Below are 18,116 nucleotides of genomic sequence, written 5' to 3' on the forward strand. Positions count from 1 at the left end.
TTAAGGGAATTGAATCGAATGTGTAAAAGGTGTTAATGTTTAGGGGAATTGAATCTGTCAAATACATAGGATCATGGAGCATTAGTTGAAGAACAAGTGAAAAGGAGTGTTTTACATTTTAACTAAAATCTTAACTAAAATATTTGTAAGTTGAGCCTGAAGACTGAAAGGAAACGTAGTTTTTAAATGTATAACCTTAACAAATTGAGTATTAATTTGAATAAGAAATGAGAGACCCGACTTCCATGTAGACCTTCCACATCCTAGCTGAGTTTTTGTGTCTAGTTTGTTTTGACTTTGCTTCCCTTCCATGTTTTCTCTGTACTCAAGTCCGGCTCTCAGCCTTGCCATGTGGTCCCCTGGGTCCCCATACCATTGACCTTTGTGCCGGGCCATTTTTTGGAGGATAGGGGGGCTGTCCTGGGCACTGTAGGATGTTTAGCAACATTCCTGGCCTCCACCCACTAGATGCCAGCAGTACACTGCGCCTGCCCCTTGTGACAACCCAAACCATGTCTAGACATTGCCAAATACCCGCTGAGGGGCAAAATCGCCCCTGGCTGAGAACCACTGCCCTAGGCAAATGAGTCCCAAAGAAGCAAAAAGTTGGTGATCTGTGTGCATGCGCACGAATTTGTGTGTGTCACACAGAAGATGTGGCCCAGAAACAAGGAGGCACCACCCCTGAGATACGGAAAATACAAATGTTAACTGGCTGGAGGTTTGGAGTATGTACCATACAATTTCCATAAGTATGAATATTTATCAGCTAGTCATTTGAGAGCATGATGTAAAGAAGCCATCTGTGGAGGCCTTTCTGGAGAGAAAGGAGGCTAAAAGAAATGTGCAAAATGCTTATTTTTAGAGTCCAGTTCTCAGCAAGTTGGCTTCATCCTCTGAAAGCTGCCCACTCTGGGCGTCAAGTGCATTGTTGGGTTAGGAGAGGCAAGTGCCATGCTGTTGGTTCCAGATCGTCGTCGTCTAGTTAAGAATTACCAGCAAGTATGCAAAGGGAAGATGGCTAGGTGGGTCTGGAATACTTCATTTTTACCTTTTTGGGTGGGTTTGCTTGAATTAGTAACACGGGCACATGAGAGACATCAACAGGCAGATGAGAACATACAGTAAACACTTTTCTCTCTGCCCCTACCGCTCGACCCCCATTCTTCTTTCCAAGGTAGTCATTCTTGCCAGTTTCTTCAGTTTCCTTTCTTGGGGAACTTTAGAGGGTAAATTTTTTGAGTATCACAAAAAATGCTCTAGCTTCTGCTGTTTACTTTTGGTTCCAGGCACGATTCGTTTTCACAAAGATTTATGTGCGAGCCCTTTAATTACTGGAGAAATCCAAACGAATAAGTTATTCATTGTAGAAAATTGGGGACTGCAACAGCAAGAATCTTCAGTATAAAGGCTAAGTGTTATGTGAAGATAGCCACTGGTTAGAGCAGTAAGAGGCCCCCCAGAACCCCATTTCATCTCTAGTCCTCCTTGAGATGATACTATACTCTCAATTCCTGCATTACTTTTGGGTTTCTGTTTAGTCTGTTCGTGTGTGTGTGTGTGTGTGTGTGTGTGTGTGTGTGTGTGTCTTGTTCAGAGGTATTGATATTAAAAATCCGTGTATTATGTCCCCAAATGTTTTCAGGTCCCATTTTTGGTGTTCCATTCTACCCAGAGGGAATCAGGCTTAAGAAACATACTCTTGTGCTCGGAAATGGATTGGTAAACGATGGCCCATGGGTCGGTCCTGTCCACACCTGGTTTTGAATGACTGCAAGCTAAGAATAGTTTTTACTTTCTTAAATGGTTGAAAAAAATAAAACAAAGAATGTTTTGTAACGTGAGAGTTACATGAAGTTCAAAGTTCAGGGTTCATAAAGTTCTATTTAAGGAACCTGGTCACGGCACATTCTCTTAGGTATCATCAAGGCTGCTTTCGCACGACTAGGGCAGAGTTGCATAGTTAGAGACCATACGGCCTGCAAAGCCTGAAATAGTTACCATCTGACCCTTTCCCAGGAAAACCTTTGCTGCCTTCCGGTCTCAAAACAGGAGTCATGGCAGAAACGTAGCTGAAAACTAATAATTTGGGAGCAGACCTCTGATCAAAACCCAGCGTCATAGCCATAAAGTATGGTTTACTGTCCTGCGTATGTAACCACCCTGGAGTCACACTCACTATGACAGGCTCATCATGACACTTCACCCACATCTTGTCTGGTTGTCAAACTGTTGGGTCCGGCCACCTTCTTAACTAGTTTCTTAAGTCAGTCAGTGTTCTCCAAACTTTTGGTCACATTTTCCAGTAAAAATACGCAACATTTTTGAGCATTCCTCCACTAGGGTTAAATTGCATGTGTGCTACTGGGCTGAGACATACACAGTAAATCCCACGTCAACAGAATTCTAATATTCTCTGACTCCTACGAGTCACCCTTCTTACCACCTGGGGCAGCTACACCCCACTTTGGAGCTAATGCCCCAGAATGTTGTCCAGTGAAACAGTTCCAAAATGATTGACAGTCCTTTCTGGACTGATGTTTTTCACTAGAGAAAATGGCACGTGTATTGTCAACCTGCCTTCTTGCAATGTTAGAGTTTCAAGAATTCTTAGAGAGCTCCATCTTTTGAAACCTCCCGAATCTTACAGGTGAAACTAAGGTCCTGGGGGGTCAAACAAGTTACTTGAGGCCTACAGAGTAAATGGTGGGTCCAGAGCCAAAACGGGTGTGCTGTTCTTCCATGCCAAGCTCCTGCTCTGCGTTCCCCCTTCTCTTTCCATTCTGCTCTGCTCCATGGCAATACTCTGTGAAATGCACATTAAACTAATGGGAATTGTTCTAGATCATTCTAAAACCACTCATTAAAAGGTGCCTGGTTCAGTGAGTTTCATACAGACGTCTTTTAGTGGCGCCACTAATGATGTTTCTTTCCCCTTTTAGGGGTTTTAACGCCTAGACATGGAAGAGGAGAAAAGGAAAATTCCAGATCCTTTTTGAAGCCTGTTGCAGTGGGTTCAGTGGTAGTCCCTCAAAAGCTATGTCCACCTGGAATCTGTAAATGAGACCTTTTTGGAAAAAAGTCTTTGCAGATGGAATTAATTCAGGGATCTCAAGATGAGATCATTTAGAGTCAGGTGGGTCCTAAACCCAATGACAAGTATCCTTAGAAGAGAAAGGGGGAAGACACAGAGAAGAAGGCCAAGCGAAGGCAGGATGGGAGTGGTGCTGCCACAGCCAAGGGACACCTGGAGTCCCCAGAAGCTGGAAGGGGCGAAGGACTCTCCCAGAGCCTTTGGAGGGAGCATGGCCCTGCAGCACCTTGATTTCAGACGTGTGGCCTCCAGAATTGGGAGATGGTAAATTTCTGTTGTTTTAAGCCACCAAGTTGATGGTTAATTTGTTGTGGCAGCCCCAGAAAACTAACACATCTGGTAGAGAAAGTGAGTTGTGAGCAGGTAAAAGAGAGAACCAGAGTCCTTGCAGAAGAAAACTAGTCTCACTTTGTCCCAATTCGAGCAGCACACTGAGGCCATCCCGGAATGTTTTATGTGCCTGACTATAACATTGAAGGATACAGTTCTTCCTTTCAAGAAGTTCAGACTCATGGAGGAGACAGACCAGATGAAGTGCCATAGCAAGCATTCGTGGAGGCATAGCCAGCCAGGGAAGGCTCTTCAGAGGTGGGCTAGTTGAACTGGGCTTTGATGGATGAACAGGAGTTTGCCAAGCACAGCACAAGGGCCAGTTGGTGTAATGAAGCCTGAGATGTGGGAATGAACAAGTACCAGGGTCATACCCCAGTCTGGCCTGAAGAAAAATAACAAATAGTGGGAGGTGACGGGTAAGGTGATGAGTGTGGTGGGGTCAGAGGAGACAGCTAAATGTGGCTGCCATGCCTAGAGTAATAAGCTTCATGACATGATGGGGACTGTCTTTCCTGCTGCCCCCAGAATAGTGTCTGACACTTAGTAGACACTCAACAAATATTTGTTGAATAAAAGCGGGAAGGAGGGGAAACTGACAAAGTATTTGGCAAAACCTAACACTTTCATGATAGAAACACTCAACAAACTAGTAATAGAAGAAACCACTCAACTTGATAAAGGGCATTGATGGAAAGCCCCATCATATTAAATGGTGAAACACTAAAATCTTGCCCCCCAAGATCAAAGACAAGGATGCCTGCCCTCACTACTAGCCACCATTGTCCTTGAGGTTCCAGTCAGGGCAATTAGCCAAGGAAGAGAAATAAAAGACATCCCATTTGGAAAGGAAGAAGTGAAACTCCATTCGCAGATAACATGATCTTATCTACAGAAAACTCTGAAGAATACTCATACACACAAAAAAAATTAGAGCTAATAAGAGAGTTCAAGAAAGTTGGAGGATACAATATTACATACAAAAATCAGGTGTGATTTGTACATGCTGCAATGAACAATCCAAAAATTGCAAAAACAATTCCATTTACAATAGCATCAAAAATAATGAAATACTTAGGAATAAATTTAAAGTACAAGACTTACACACTGAAAACACTGTTGAAGTTAAAGAAATAAGACCTACATAAATGGAAATCCATCCTGCGTTCATGGATTGGAAGACTTCATGTTGCAACTCAGATAGCAGTACTCGCTAAATTAATACACAGATGTAATACAAGTCATATCAAAATTCCAATTGCCTTTTTGTGTGTGTGGCGAAAATGGACAAGCAGATCCTAAAATTCATATGGAAATGCAAGGGACCCAGAAGAGCCAAAACCATCCTGAAAGAGACAAAATTGGAGCTCTCCCACTTCCAAAGTACAAAGCTACAGTCATCAAAGCCGTGTGGAACTGGCACGAGGACAGACATAAATCAATGGAACTGAGTCCAGGAATAAACCCTCAACAAGGGTGTCGAGACCATTCAGTGGAGAAAGAACAGTCTTTTCAACAAATGGTGCCAGAACAACTGGATATGCACCTGCAAAGAATGAATGGGTCCACATCACACCGTACACAAAAATTAACTAACAATGGGTTAAAGACTTAAATGTAAGACCAAAAACTAAAAACTTTTTAAAGAAAACACAGGTGACAAATATTCACGGCCTTGGACTAGATAGCATACCAAAAGCACAAGCAAACCAAAGAAAAAAGAGACCTATTGGACTTCAAGAAATAAAACGTGTGTGTGAAAGACCCTACAGAAAAATAAAGACCACCCAAAGAACGGGAAAAACTATTTGCAAATTATGTATCTGTGAAGGGACTAATATCCTGAATATATAAAGAACCCTTACAATTTAACCTAAAAAGGAAACTCAATTAAAAAATAGGCAAAGGATTGAAATAGATGTTTCTCCAAAGAAGATGTACAAATGACCAGTAAGCACATGAAAAGATGCTCAGCATCACTATTCATTAGGGAAATGGCCAATCAAAACCAGGAAATGCTACTTTACACCCAACTGGGATGCCTAAAATAAAATCAGATACCGTGTTTCCCCCAAAATAAGACCTAGCCGGACAATCAGCTCTAATGCATCTTTTGGAGTGAAAATTAATATAAGACCGGGTATTATATTACATTATGTCATATTAATATTATATATATTATATTACATTACATTATAGACCCGGTCTTATTTTACTATAAAATAAGTAAAACAAGACCGGGTCTTATATTAACTTTTGCTCCAAAAGACGCATTAGAGCTGATTGTCCGGCTAGGTCTTTTTTTCGGGAAAGCAGGGTAACAAGGAGTGTTGGTGAAGACAATGGAGAAATTGGAACCCTCATACACTGCTGGTGGGAATGGAAAGTAGTGCATACACTAAGCAAAGCAGTTTGATAGTTCCTTAAAAAGTGAAACATTAAAAAAAAAAATAGTAACAGGGTTATGGTAATTCCATTCCAGTATATACCCCAAAGAATTGAAAACGTTCATACAAAAACTTGTTCGCAAATGTTCATAGAAGCCATATTTATAACAGCCAAAAAGTGAAAACAACCAAATGTCTGTCAACTGATGAATGAACAAAATGTGGCCTATCCATACAATGGAATATTATTCAGCCATGAATAATAAAGAAATAATATATGGATACATGTTGCAGCATGGACGAACCTTGAAAACATGCTGAATGAAAGAAGATAAAGGTCAGATGATTCCATGCATATGAAATGCCCAGAACAGGTACATCCATAGAGACAAAGTAGAGTAGTGGTTGCCTAAAGCTAGGGGTAGTGGGAAAAGGGTGACTGCAATGGGGTATGGAGTTTCTTTTTGGGGTGACAGAAATATTCTAGAATTAGATAGTGTTGATGGTTGTATAACTGAATGGATTAAAAACCACAAAACTGTATACTTTAAAAAGCTGACTTTTATGCTAAGTGAATTGTATCTCAATTAAAAACAAGGGAAAAATGTTTTCAGGGATAATCAGGACTTAAAAGTGAAGGGTGGTGAAAACACAACAAAACTGAAAAAGAGCCCAGGACATTTGTAGGCGGGACTGGTGCAGGCCACTGAGATCTGGATTCTCACCCCCAGGACATGGAGGTGCAGTGGAACAGCTCATAGGTGGTGGTACCAGGATTAGGGCCTGCCCTGGGAGTCCGCTGCTTGTAGCTGCTTGCCCTGCACCGCCCCATAGGAAAATCGCTACTGTGGCCATCGTGCGCTTGAAAGGTGGCTGGTCTGAATTCAGCGCATCTGAATCCAGATGTGCTGTGAGTGTAAAATACATGTTGGCTTTTGAAGACTTCATGTGATAAAAATAATGTGAAGTATCTTAATTTCTTTATATTCATCACATATTGAAAACAGTGTGGTGGATATATTAAAAAATATGTACCAAAGATTAATGTCACCAGTTTCTCCTTACTTTCTAAAATGTGACTACGGAAAAATTGAAAATCACATCTGTGGCTCGGAATGTATTTCGATCAGACAGTGCTATCCCAGAGTATTGGGCCCCTGGGGGGGGTAGGGGAAGGTGACAATTTATTTATGAAATAAAATTTTATTGAGTGTCCTTGGATGAACTAGCCTAAAGCTGATCACAAGGGGTGCTGGTTAAGCAGGGGAGGGGACGTCACCTGCACCTTCAATCCCAAAGGGAAGGGGCAGGGGCGGTATACCTTCCCTCTAGAGCTGAGAGGAACCTTCCTCACTAGGTGCGTGTGTCTGAATGTTTGGGACCAGTGTAAAAATTTGCAAGCCATTGTGATTAAAACACGATGGCAAAGGGTGGGCATCTTGTGTGTTTTGACGAGCTTTACCATCTAAGCAGAACTCCAAGAAATAGTACCTTCAAAAGCTTAATCATCTAATCCTAAATCCATCTGATGATTACATTTCAGTCAGCTTCGAGCATAGGCTGGGGTGGGGTCGAAGGAGGGCCAAAAATTGTACCTTAAACCCCAGGAGAGTAGAGAAACTTTGCCAAGTTCATTCTTGTACCCTTAGCTCCTAGAACAGTACCCGACACATAGTAGGCGCTTCTTAAATATTTGAATGAGTTACGATGCAAAATTATGTAAATGCAAGGGTGGATTTTCCAGGAGGAGATTCCTCTTTTTTGCCAGTCTCAAAGGATTCACAGGCTCCCAAAGGGTTAAAAACCACTAAATACAGACAAGGATGTGAAATTTATTTGAAATCAATGTTAGAATTGGTTGTTCTTATTCTGGGGAATAACCAGACCTCGGCGTCTGGAAGGATCTACGTGCTTAAAAATACCATTCGCCACCATTTTCTCCAGGTAATTTTCCATCCCTGCCCCCACAGTCAAGGAGGAAAAAAGTAATTGTGAAATCCTACCTAGCTATTAAAAAAAAAAAAAAATAAGCGGTAAAATAGAAAATCTCCAGGCGCCGAGAACGAAAAAGAAGAAAGGGACCCAGGCGGGCCACAGGCGCCGCCGGGACCCCAGCCCCCCAAACTTTGCCAAGTTGCGGGCGCCGAGCGCGCGGGGAGGCGCGGGGCGCGGCCGCGGGCGGAGCCGCCCCCTGACGCCGGGCCGCCCCCTCCCGGCCCGGGCCGGCCCCGCTGGCTCGGCTCAAAGTTTGCGGCCGCCCCTGCGCCCGCCCGATGTATGGGTGATATACTGCGGCGGTGTCAGGGTGAGGGACGGCCATATTTGCCGGTGCGGCCCGAGCCGTCAACAACAAAAAGTGCGCGGGAGCTCGGCGGGCGCACGGACGGGCGCACGGACGCCGGGCCCGCCTCGCCGCCGCCCGGCCTCGCCGCCGCCGCCGTCGCCTCGCGGGCCTGGCCCCGCTGCGCCCCGCGCGCCCCGCCGCTCGGGGGGATGTCTTACAAACCGAACTTGACCGCGCACATGCCCGCCGCCTCCCTCAACGCCGGTGAGTGAGTGCGCCCCGTGGGCCGCGCGCGCCGCGCCCCAAGTGCTGCCAAGTTGGGGGCCCGCACGCCGGGCCCCGGCCACGGCCCCGGGAGCCCCGCGAGGCCAAGGGCGACGGGCACCGGGTCCCGGCCCGGGGCAGCGCGGCGGCCGCCGCCATGATTCCGGCGCTCGCGCTGCCAAAGTTGGCGGGTGCGCCCCGCCCCGCGCCGGGCCTCGGGCCGGGGCTGGGCTGGGGCCCCGGGCGCAGGCGGGCGGCCGCCGCCGTCCCCCCCACGCCGGCGGCCGAGGACTCGCGGGGAGCGCGGCGGGCGAGGGCAGGGGAGGTTTTCCTCGGTTCCTTTTTCCTCCGGCTTTTGGGCGGCTCGGCGAGGGCCCCTGCCGGCGGGAGTCGGGAGCGGCCGGGCCGCGCCGGGAGCGGGGCGCGGGGCTCGGGCGCCGGTGGGGAGCGGGGGCGCAGGCCCGGGCTGCAGGGGCGCACGTGTGCAAAATCAGGCCAGCGTAGGCAGGGCCGGGGGGACGGCGGCGTGCCAGGTGCAGCAGCCCCTGAGGGCTCTGGGCGGCTGCGGCGGGGACGGGGGTCACCCGCGGTGCAGGGGACTCAGTCATCAGTGGGGGTTAAGCCTGGCACGTGGGAGCAGGGGTCCCGAGAATGGGGCACTGGGGAGGTCCCCCTCAGGCGTGCGCGAGTGGAAGAAGTTGGAGAGGACAGGGGGCTTCTGAGTACCTGAGGGCGGTGTGTGTGTGTGTGTGGGGGGGAACCTCTCCGTCGGGGCCCACATGTCGGAGCCCCCAAGTCTGGGCCTAGGAGGCCCCCTCCTGCAGCAGTTGGGAGGGGCCGCTCTCTCCCCTCCCTGGGACTGGAGCCGGGCAGTCCCGGGAAACTCCTCCAGAAGTTGTCAGGCCGCTTTAGGCTGTGCCCAGGGGCTCACCCTAGGGACTGAGTGAGACTGGGTGAGGGGCAGGTAAAATTGTGGGAGGCGGACACCACCGGCTTTGTCCCCTCACCAGGGCCCTTCTCCTTTAGACAGTTGGTTGGAAATACTTCCCCAAAAGCGAGGCACGTTGGTGGTGGGGGAGGGGACAGAAGGGAGGGAAGGGGGGTTTGGCCTTGCAGGTCAGAAATGCCACGCTGGCAGTTGGCCGCAAGTGTTGGGCCTTATCTCCAAACGGTGGCTCCTTAACTCCAGAAATCTGAAGAGGGACCCAAAAAAGCCGTGTGTGTGTGTGTGTGTGTGTGTGTGTGTGTGGTGTCTGTGTGTGTTTAACTTCTTGGACACAGATTTGGGGATTAGAAAGGGTTAAGATTCAGGGTACCAGTGTGGGGGATAGTTGAATTGGTCAAATGTGGGCTCTGATCCCCAAGAGCACACAGCACTGTTTTCTCAAATGTTCTCACCTGCTCTGGGGTCTGCAAACCTTACTGAGACAGGCTTTGTGGTGCAGGTAGCATTTCTCACTGCCTCCCTCATCTGTCATTTCTGGGGCAGGAAAGGTGAGGGTCTTGCACCAGCCTGGACAGGCGGGAACTCTCAGTCCTGACCTAGGAATAGTTGAGGCAGGGGCCCTAACCTGGGACCTTTGGGGACTGGGGTCACGGAGTGACGGGCATCCATTCAGGACCCCTGAAGCCCTGTTCTGGGCTGGCTGGCAGCTCTGCGCAGGTTTTCTTCTTTCTCCTATGGTGAATTCCAGGAGTGCTGAGGTGCCCGGATCGCTGGTGTTTCGGTGGGGGCCGCCCCTTCCCGGTGGACACCTTTAGAAAGCCCCATCTCCCCCTGCCATTTGCATCCAAGATGGACTCTCCGCTGCCGCTCCTCCGGCTTCCTTGCCATCATCCCTCACGCCCTCCAGCCCTGCCTCCTGCGCACGGGTTGCCAAGCCGCGGCCTGGCCGGCGGTGGCGGTGGCGGTGGCGGTGGCGGAGTTAGACAAAGCCCCCGCCTCTCTGACGGAGAGCCCCCCCCCCAAGGCGCCCCAAGTGGCGGGAAGGCCGCCAGCTCCCCAGGCCCAGGCCGCTCTTTGTCTGGTGTGGGGGCGGGGAGCTGTGCCTGGCCCCAGGAGCTGCTGGCCTCTGCCAGTCCCTCCCTCTGCTCGGCCTCCCTGGTCCCCGCACACTGCGTGCATTGTCTGCGATGCTCGGAAACGCGGCGCTCACGCCCAGTCTGGTTTTCTGCCTGGCCTTGCGCAGCACGACCCTCTGGCCCTTCCTGTGTCTGTAGGAAGGAGTGGGCATGAGTATAACTCTGGGCCCCTTGCCAACTCTCCAGGGCCACCTGCCCGCCCCTCAACACAGAGTAAGGGACCGCGTTGCCACAGGATTGGTGTCACCTGCCACATCACCTAGGTTACCCCTGCAACCAAAACTGGGCACTTTCTCGTTCCTCCTCTCTCCTCCTTAGCCTCCAAGCCCAGCACCATGAAAGAACAGGATCTAGAGCAATGTGGGGAACCATTGCCTCTGATGGAGAAACTGAGGCTCAGAGACGGAAGGGGCTGGTCTAAGGTCACACAGCCAGGTATGGCACAGCTGGACTAGCTCCTAGTCTAGACCCTTGCCTGTAAGGGAGAAGACAGGCCAGGGAGGCAGCAACCCAGTGAAACGAGCAAGAGGAGGAGGAAGGCAGGAAAATGCCTGGGAGGTGCCACCCCCATCTCTGCCAGAGAGCTGGTGTCTTCTAGACACCTTGAAGTGTAGTGGGATGATCCATGCTCCCCGCCCCCTGCCCCAGTCTCACAGTTAGTATCCTGGCCTTTCAGAGAGGTGTCACAATTTCTAGTGGTCAGGATTGGAACTCAGGGCTGGGGCTGCAAAACCTGAGACCTCACTCACTGGGAACGGGGGTTTGGATGATGTGAGGGGAGCTGGAGGCACGCACCCTGCCCCAGTTCCTGTACTCTGGCCGCGGCACACCCGTGGCTGCCTTGGATGGAGGTCAAAACGTGGTAGTTACCCCCATCCTGAACAGCACATTTCTGCAGTGCATTATCACTCCCCACTTTAGAGGCTCAGAGTCACCCAGTGATGTGCCCAGTTACCAGCTTGGAGGGATTAGAATCCATGTTTTCTGATTGGGCTTAAACCTGGGCCCTGGTGAGTAAATCTAGGGCAGGCCTGCGACCACGGAAGACATCTTGGATATAGTGTTGGGGTGTTAGCCTCTTCTGTGCTGTGTGGCCTGGGGCAGCACCTACCCTCTCTGGTCTTATTTCTGTCTATAGTGAGGGGCTCCATGGTGCTCTAGGGCCCCTTCCAGCTCCATCAGCCTGAGCTTCTGACCTTCCTTCCTCTCCGCCCCTCCCCTTGCCCACACTAGATGAGCAGCTGGTCCGTTTGGCCAGCCTGGCACCAGCTGTCCCTCCCCGGGGCCAAGTCTGCAGAGCCCGCTGTATGTGTGAGAGAGACCGTTTGGCTCTGCAGGCGGCAGGCGGGGGGAGCTGCTCCTAGACCAGGCGTGGAGGCAGGCGGGCAGCTGCTGAGGAGGGCTAGGTAAATTCTCCATGGTTACCGCTGTTTGTAATTCTGTAGGACATCCTTTACCCGCTAATGGCCACTCGGACGCCATTATGGGTCTGCTTGCTTCCAGCTCCGGAGCTGGATGGAGCTAGAAAATTCCCTGCTGAGGACCTTCCTACCCCCCCATTCAGGAGACTCCATGCTGAGCTGAGCCCTGGCCCCAAGTGGTCCTGCGCTGCTGAGGGACAGTGTCTTCCAGTGTCGTAGTCCATAAGTGGGGCCTTACCCCTCCTTTCTTGCGGTGTGAGCCATCCAGGCATTGACTCTGATTGTCAAGAGTCCTGGGCCCTTTTTGGGCAGAGAGCGACCAGCTCAGAGGTTGAGGGGCTTGTCTGGGAACACACACAGGCCGTGATATCCTCTAGCTCCCTGACTTTGTGTTCAATGCACCAGTTTCCAGCCACGGTTGGGTCTCCAATCTCCAGACCTTCCCTGTGTCTTCCTTATCATGTAGCCCAGCAGAGGTTTGGGCCCACAGGAAATCCTAGCCCCGCTGTGGACCAGCCTCAGTAGCAGGTGGGCTCTTGCGGCAGTGATGTGGCTCTAGGCTATCAACGTTAGGGGAGCGGGACTCAAAGAAAGGCGACTGGCCAGGATTAGGCTGAGAATAGCAGTATATTTCATCTTTGGTACCAGTCCTGACTGCACGGATGGGAAGGAGGTCTGTGATCGATTAGCCATGTCTGCTGTGGTGGTGAGTGTGAGGAGTAATGGCCTGTTAGCTACATTTCATATGTCATCGAGGCTGAGTGTCGCCCAAGGCCACACTAGAGGACAGGAGCAGGGCTCTCTGACCCGCAGAGACCAAAGACCATTGTTGATGACAGGGGTTGTGGGCAGGGGGACTGTGGCAGGACCCAGAGTCCTTGCCTTGGGTACAACTGGTCAAAACTACGCGATTTCTGATTCTTGTCTCCTGCCCCCCAGCTGGGAGCGTCCACCCGCCCTCCACCAGCATGGCCACGTCCTCACAGTACCGGCAGCTGCTGAGTGATTATGGGCCACCATCTCTCGGCTATACCCAGGTATGACAGAAGGGATGATGCACGGCAGGAGAGTTCTGGGGGTGGCCTGAGCACTGAGGGGACGTGCTCCCCACCCTCCGGGAGGGGGAGTCGGTGGGAGAGACCAAGGAGTAGACACGATGGAGGAGAGGAGCAGTCATCTGAACTTCCTCAAGCCACAGTCCTGGCTGGGCTCATGTTCAAGGCCAAAGGCATCAGAACAGAGGGGTGGCAAGGAGTATGGGGGAACCCTGAGCGACGGGATGGTGGGGTGGGGCCCCGAGAGCCGCAGTTCCTGTTGGGGCCACCACCTGACGTGTCCCTGATTCCTGGGGAAGGAGGGCCTGCCCTTCACGCGGTTCCCACTCCCACCACACAAGGTCGTGGCCCCGGCAAAGAGGGGGATGGGCCCATAGCCTGATGGCCTGCAGATGTGTTTCATCAGGAGCTGGTGACCCCAGCACTTAGGAGACTGACTCCCACGTGGCAACCTTGCTGAGACTCAGTCTCCTCACCGTCAAGTGGGGGCACAGGGTGGTAGGAGCATCAGTGAAGGAAACCACTGCTTCAGCTGCAGCTACACGTGCCAGGGAAACGCTGCCTGTGCAGGGACCAGCCCTCAGTGCCCTCGGTCGCCAGCTGCAAGATTCCCGCCCAGGGCCGGAACTCGGCCACATTCTGAGGTCACCATGGAGGCTGTCCCTGGGAATGAGGTGGCCACTCCCAGGCCATGCCCCGCCAGGCCGTCCTGTCCCAGGAGGAGAAGCGGGAGCAGGACCGCCTGAAGAAGCGGTGGTGGCGGGAGGACAGGCTGAGGCGCAGCCTGGAGAGGGAGCACAGTGCCCTGGCCACGCCGCAGTGGCGGGGACAGCAGGAGGAGGGCCGCGGGGCTGTGCGGAGGCGCCGGCATCCTGCCCAGGAGCTGGACCAGGGGAGGAGGAAGGACCACGAGGCCAAGCAGCAGAGGCGGCAGAGAAGGAGGAAGGAGCAGGCGAGGGCCTCGTGGCGGAAAAGGGTCGCCCCGGTGCAGTTGAGGGGGGATGGGGGCGAAGGGGGATGGAGAAGGAGAGACCGAGCAGGCCACCTGGGCCCACAGCCCCGTGGGGAACCCAGCCTCGCGATCTGAGTGCTTGCTTGGAGCTGTTGTTGTGGGATCTGGAGAAAAAGGGTTTCTGTGGGGTGGGTCCTGCCGCTGGGGGAGGATGGGTGAATTTAAACATGTTCTGGGCTCCATCAGATGGTCTTTGGTGACTTTTATAGTCCTGCTGACCCCAGGTGTGGCCTCTGTCTCGTCCACTGGCTCTGGGCCCTCAGCCCCCGACTGACACTTCTAAGCCATCCAGGTCCTAGGAACTTCTCGGCAAAGCCTTCCTGGTGGAGACAAGCCATTCGAGATGAAAGAGCTTTCTGGACACTGCTGGGTGGTTTCTTTGAGTGAATGAGAACAGTAGAGGCCCACCTCCCTGCTCTCTCCTTGCCCCTCAGAGGGGATGCTCCTGGCCCCAGTGGAACCAACAGCTCTGAGCCACTGCCCTGCCCTTGCTGCCACCGCCATGTGGTGGGGTCCGGACCATGGCATTGGAGTCAGGTTGGTGTTCAGTCCATCTGAACACTTTTCTGATTCTAGGGAACTGGGAACAGCCAGGTGCCCCAGAGCAAATACGCCGAGCTGCTGGCCATCATCGAAGAGCTGGGGAAAGAGATCAGACCCACCTACGCGGGGAGCAAGAGCGCGATGGAGAGACTAAAACGAGGTGAGTCCTGGGCCCAGACTCCCGATGGGTGCTGGGGACCCCAAAGCACTGGCCTATCACTACTGTGAAAGATTTTCTCGGGAGGTCATTGGAGGGCCGGGGAGGGGAGAGTCTCCGTGGCTCTGGAGGTATCGGGCAGGGGTGAGTGGCTCTGTGGGATGTGACTTAGCATCTGTCGGGGAGGAGCTGGCGACTATTGGTCTTCACATGGCGCCTCTGAGCAGGGCAGCCCCAGCCTGTGAGCCTTGCCCGCCCGCCCCGTGTGCTGCCAGGAGAGTCCACCTGCTTTAAAAAGGAATCTTTGGAGCTCTGCCCCATGCCTGCCCCACTCCTGTTCCCAAGGGGGTGTGGGTCTGTCCTAGGCCCCAGGCTGGTGAGTGAGAATGCTTTGAAGTTCTTTCATGACTGAAGAGGGAGGGCGGATGGGAGGAGGATGTCACAGAAAAAAAGTGACTCACGTGAGGATGTGACTGGCCAGCTGATTTCAGAAGGAAGTGAGATAGTTTGCTACCTCATGACGTAAAAGGGGAAGCGAGAAGGGGCTTTCTATTTTAGAAGGTGGCGGTTCAGCACAGTGGCCTATGTGCGAATTTCATTTCAGGAGGGATTTGGGGGTTCTTGAAAGGGTTGGAGAGGCCACTATGGAGAAAAAGGAGAGGACAGTCTTGGGATTTAAATCCGAGGCATGAAGGGAGGTTGCTGTGACTCCTCACTGAGAGGCAAGGCTGGCCGGGGACAGACTCCTAAAAGCAGTGCCTTTCCTGGTGTTTAGGAAACCCTTGTGAAGACCCATTGTAAAGCTGGGTCAGGCACAGGCGTGGGGAAGGGGGCCTGGCAGTTAGAGGCTGGCACCCAAGAGGGCTGGGGGGGGCTGTGGAGGGTGGGTAATCCTGACCCCACGCCGGGGTCAGGTGGGCATCACTGCCATCCGGTCTGCTGTTTGGAGTCAGAGGAAGCAAGGAGTCCTGGTGACCGGCGTGCTGGTTACCTGAATGGAAATCCCTGGGAAGATGCTAGACCCCAAAGTCTAACAGGCAAACTGTCACCCCAAAAATTTGGTGGTTCAAGTCAGCACATGGATATACCTAGTGACCACTGTGGGGCGCATCCTGGGTGAACAGCTGGTCCCACAGTCACCCTGACTGACAGCCGAGCCCCGCCAGCCATGTTTACGTCACACAGGGCGCAAGGGAGTCAGGTGCCTTGTCTGTACATCGGCAAACTACAGCTGATGAGCTGAGTGGTTTTTATAGTATTTAACGGTGGAAAAAAACATGATCTTTTGACACATGGAAATTATGTGGAATTCAAACTTCAGTGTCCATAAAGGTCTGTTGGAATATGGCCACACCTGTTGCTTACATAACGTCTCTGGCTGCTTTCATGATACAACGGCAGAGTTGAGTAGTCGTGATTGTGACTGTATGGCCCGCAAGGCCAGAAGTATTTGCTGTCTGGCCCTTTACAGAAAAAATCTTCCGAAGTTCTGATAAGATTTGTGAGGTGTGGACGCCTACTTGACTTGGGGGTGTCGTTCCCATTGCCCTCTGGGAGTCATCTCTTAGAAGGACTAGATTCTTGGTGTCTAGTAAAATGAGAGCAGTCTTTCATGAAGGTCAGTAGAAACCACAGAGAGAAAAGATGGGGCGAGGAATGGCAGAAGGTGGCTCAGGCACACTGGGGAGGCAGGTGACAGGGGACCCAGGTTGATAAGAGTGAGCAGTCGTCGTCTTACACCCTGACAGACGCAGGCTACTTGATATTGTCAAGCCCCTTCTAGAATTTAGAAGAAGCCAGAGAAAAATAATGATTTGAAAGTGTGGAATCTCCAAAGTGGGTCAGGCTTAGAGAGAAACATATTCCTGTTATGTAGGTGGTAATACAGTTACTATAGAGAGTCATGTCATGAAGAGAGCCTAATGACTGTCACCTTGAGTGCAGGAGGAAGTCTTTAGGGAGACCTGAAGCCATCTAGCTGGGAGGGAAGGACTTTGAGAGGTGGGACGGGGTGTTAGTGCCTTTGGACCACTTGGATGCCTGAGTGGTTTGGACGCTGGTCCCGAGTTCCCTTTCCAGTATGAGGGTTTTCTGGCTGGCTGTGAAGAGACCCTCTTCCTCCCCTGGAATGGGTGCAGCCAGATGGTCCCCAGCCTCTGTTTCTCCTTTTCCAGGCATCATCCACGCGAGAGGACTGGTTCGGGAGTGCTTGGCTGAGACGGAACGAAATGCCAGGTCCTAGCTGCCTTGTTAGTGTGGGAAGTTTTCCATCTTCCAAGAAGTTACAGCTCATCTCTCCCGTTCAGATGAAACTTGTTTTCAAAATGGTAACAGTTTGGTTTCTCCTTCCGTGCCCCTCCCATGATTCATTTAGGCTCTGAACCTACAGTCTAAGATTGAGAAGACATTTTGCAGCTGATTAGGACTTACATTTTAAATAGTCAGGAACTACCCAGGGTTTTTTTGTTGTTTTGCCTTTTCAAGCATTGATTCAAAAGATGCATGTAAAAGTGACCTATCTCACAGCAAACTGTGGTTTGCCTTCAAGATTCCAGCGTTTCTCTTTTGAATACATTTATGTTACTCAAACTGTTCTTTGTTTTCTGTTTTTCATGAGCTAATACAACTCTGAGGGGTCTGTTTTTAGTGCCTACTGACAGCACGCTTTATACTTTATACTTAGTAGCCGGTCCCCGTTTGCCATAAGTATAGATTCCGCTTAATGTAACTTCTTTTTTGCTTAAGTATTTGCATGACTATTAGTGCTCTGAAGTCAATTTAAAAAATGCACAAGTTATAAATACAGAAAAAAGAGCAACTTACCAAACCTAACAAGGACCCTTGAAACTTTTCCTAAGACTGTATGTAGATTTCAGTTCTGCCTTTCCTGTAAGTTGATCTGGAAGAAAATGACTAACACTGTTTGCATCTTTGTATGTATTTATTACTTGATGTAATAAAGCTTATTTTCATTAACAATTTGTATTAAGATGTGGGTTCCTTGAATCAAGTGGTATTTTAAAACACAGCTCCTCAGGGAGTGATGGGGGAGACCTATCCAAGGTTGGTTGGTCTTTTCCCACCTGACCCAGAAACATTTTGTGGTGATGTCATTAGCACAACGTGCTGGGGAAAGTGTGTGTTTGCTTGTCGGAAGTTGCATTGTGGTGCATTTCAACGGTAGCAGACAAGTGCACCCCAGAAAAGAAATACAGTGCAGCCACTGAAGTCGTCTGGCGCTCACCAGAATTACCAGCTCTGATGCCGAACTAAACACCAGGTTACGCTGGATGTGTTGAGTCCGGTGGTTTCTTCCAAAGGGCTGGTGAGATGATTTTGACCGTATGTCTTAGGCACGGATCCCCAGGGGATGAGGGTTTGTTCGCTTTGGTGGAGGGGTAGGGTCAGTTTCACAGCATGAGGCAGTCCCAGCCATGACAGGTTGAAGGCCGTGGAAATGGCTTCTAGGGAGTGGGCTTGTCTGTGT

The 18,116-nt window shown here is 51.0% G+C and overlaps 1 protein-coding gene across 2 annotated transcripts; it reads left to right on the top strand.

Annotated features, from left to right (window-relative positions):
- The first annotated feature begins 8,227 nt into the window (after nt 1-8,227).
- On the top strand, nt 8,228-16,967 carry CDK2AP1 (cyclin dependent kinase 2 associated protein 1). Of its 2 annotated transcripts, none has more exons than XM_033098217.1 (4): nt 8,228-8,359; nt 12,802-12,899; nt 14,506-14,632; nt 16,804-16,967. In XM_033098217.1, exons 1-4 carry the CDS (start codon nt 8,305-8,307, stop codon nt 16,869-16,871), a joined length of 348 nt encoding a protein of 115 aa, XP_032954108.1. In that variant the 5' UTR covers nt 8,228-8,304; the 3' UTR covers nt 16,872-16,967. The 2 variants fall into 2 exon arrangements, with proteins under 2 accessions (XP_032954108.1, XP_032954107.1); XM_033098216.1 differs by lacking the exon at nt 8,228-8,359 and adding an exon at nt 10,811-10,876.
- Nucleotides 16,968-18,116: the final 1,149 nt, after the last annotated feature.

Source organism: Rhinolophus ferrumequinum, chromosome 25 (assembly GCF_004115265.2).
Source record: "Rhinolophus ferrumequinum isolate MPI-CBG mRhiFer1 chromosome 25, mRhiFer1_v1.p, whole genome shotgun sequence".
Classification (NCBI taxonomy): Eukaryota; Metazoa; Chordata; class Mammalia; order Chiroptera; family Rhinolophidae; genus Rhinolophus; species Rhinolophus ferrumequinum.

Excerpts from the sequence above, each read along its gene's own strand:
- CDK2AP1 (XM_033098217.1), top strand. The coding sequence starts at position 8,305 with ATGTCTTACAAACCGAACTTGACCGCGCACATGCCCGCCGCCTCCCTC. Across the intron at positions 12,900-14,505 it reads CATCTCTCGGCTATACCCAG|GGAACTGGGAACAGCCAGGT; the intron begins GTATGACAGAAG and ends TTCTGATTCTAG. Across the intron at positions 14,633-16,803 it reads GATGGAGAGACTAAAACGAG|GCATCATCCACGCGAGAGGA; the intron begins GTGAGTCCTGGG and ends CTCCTTTTCCAG.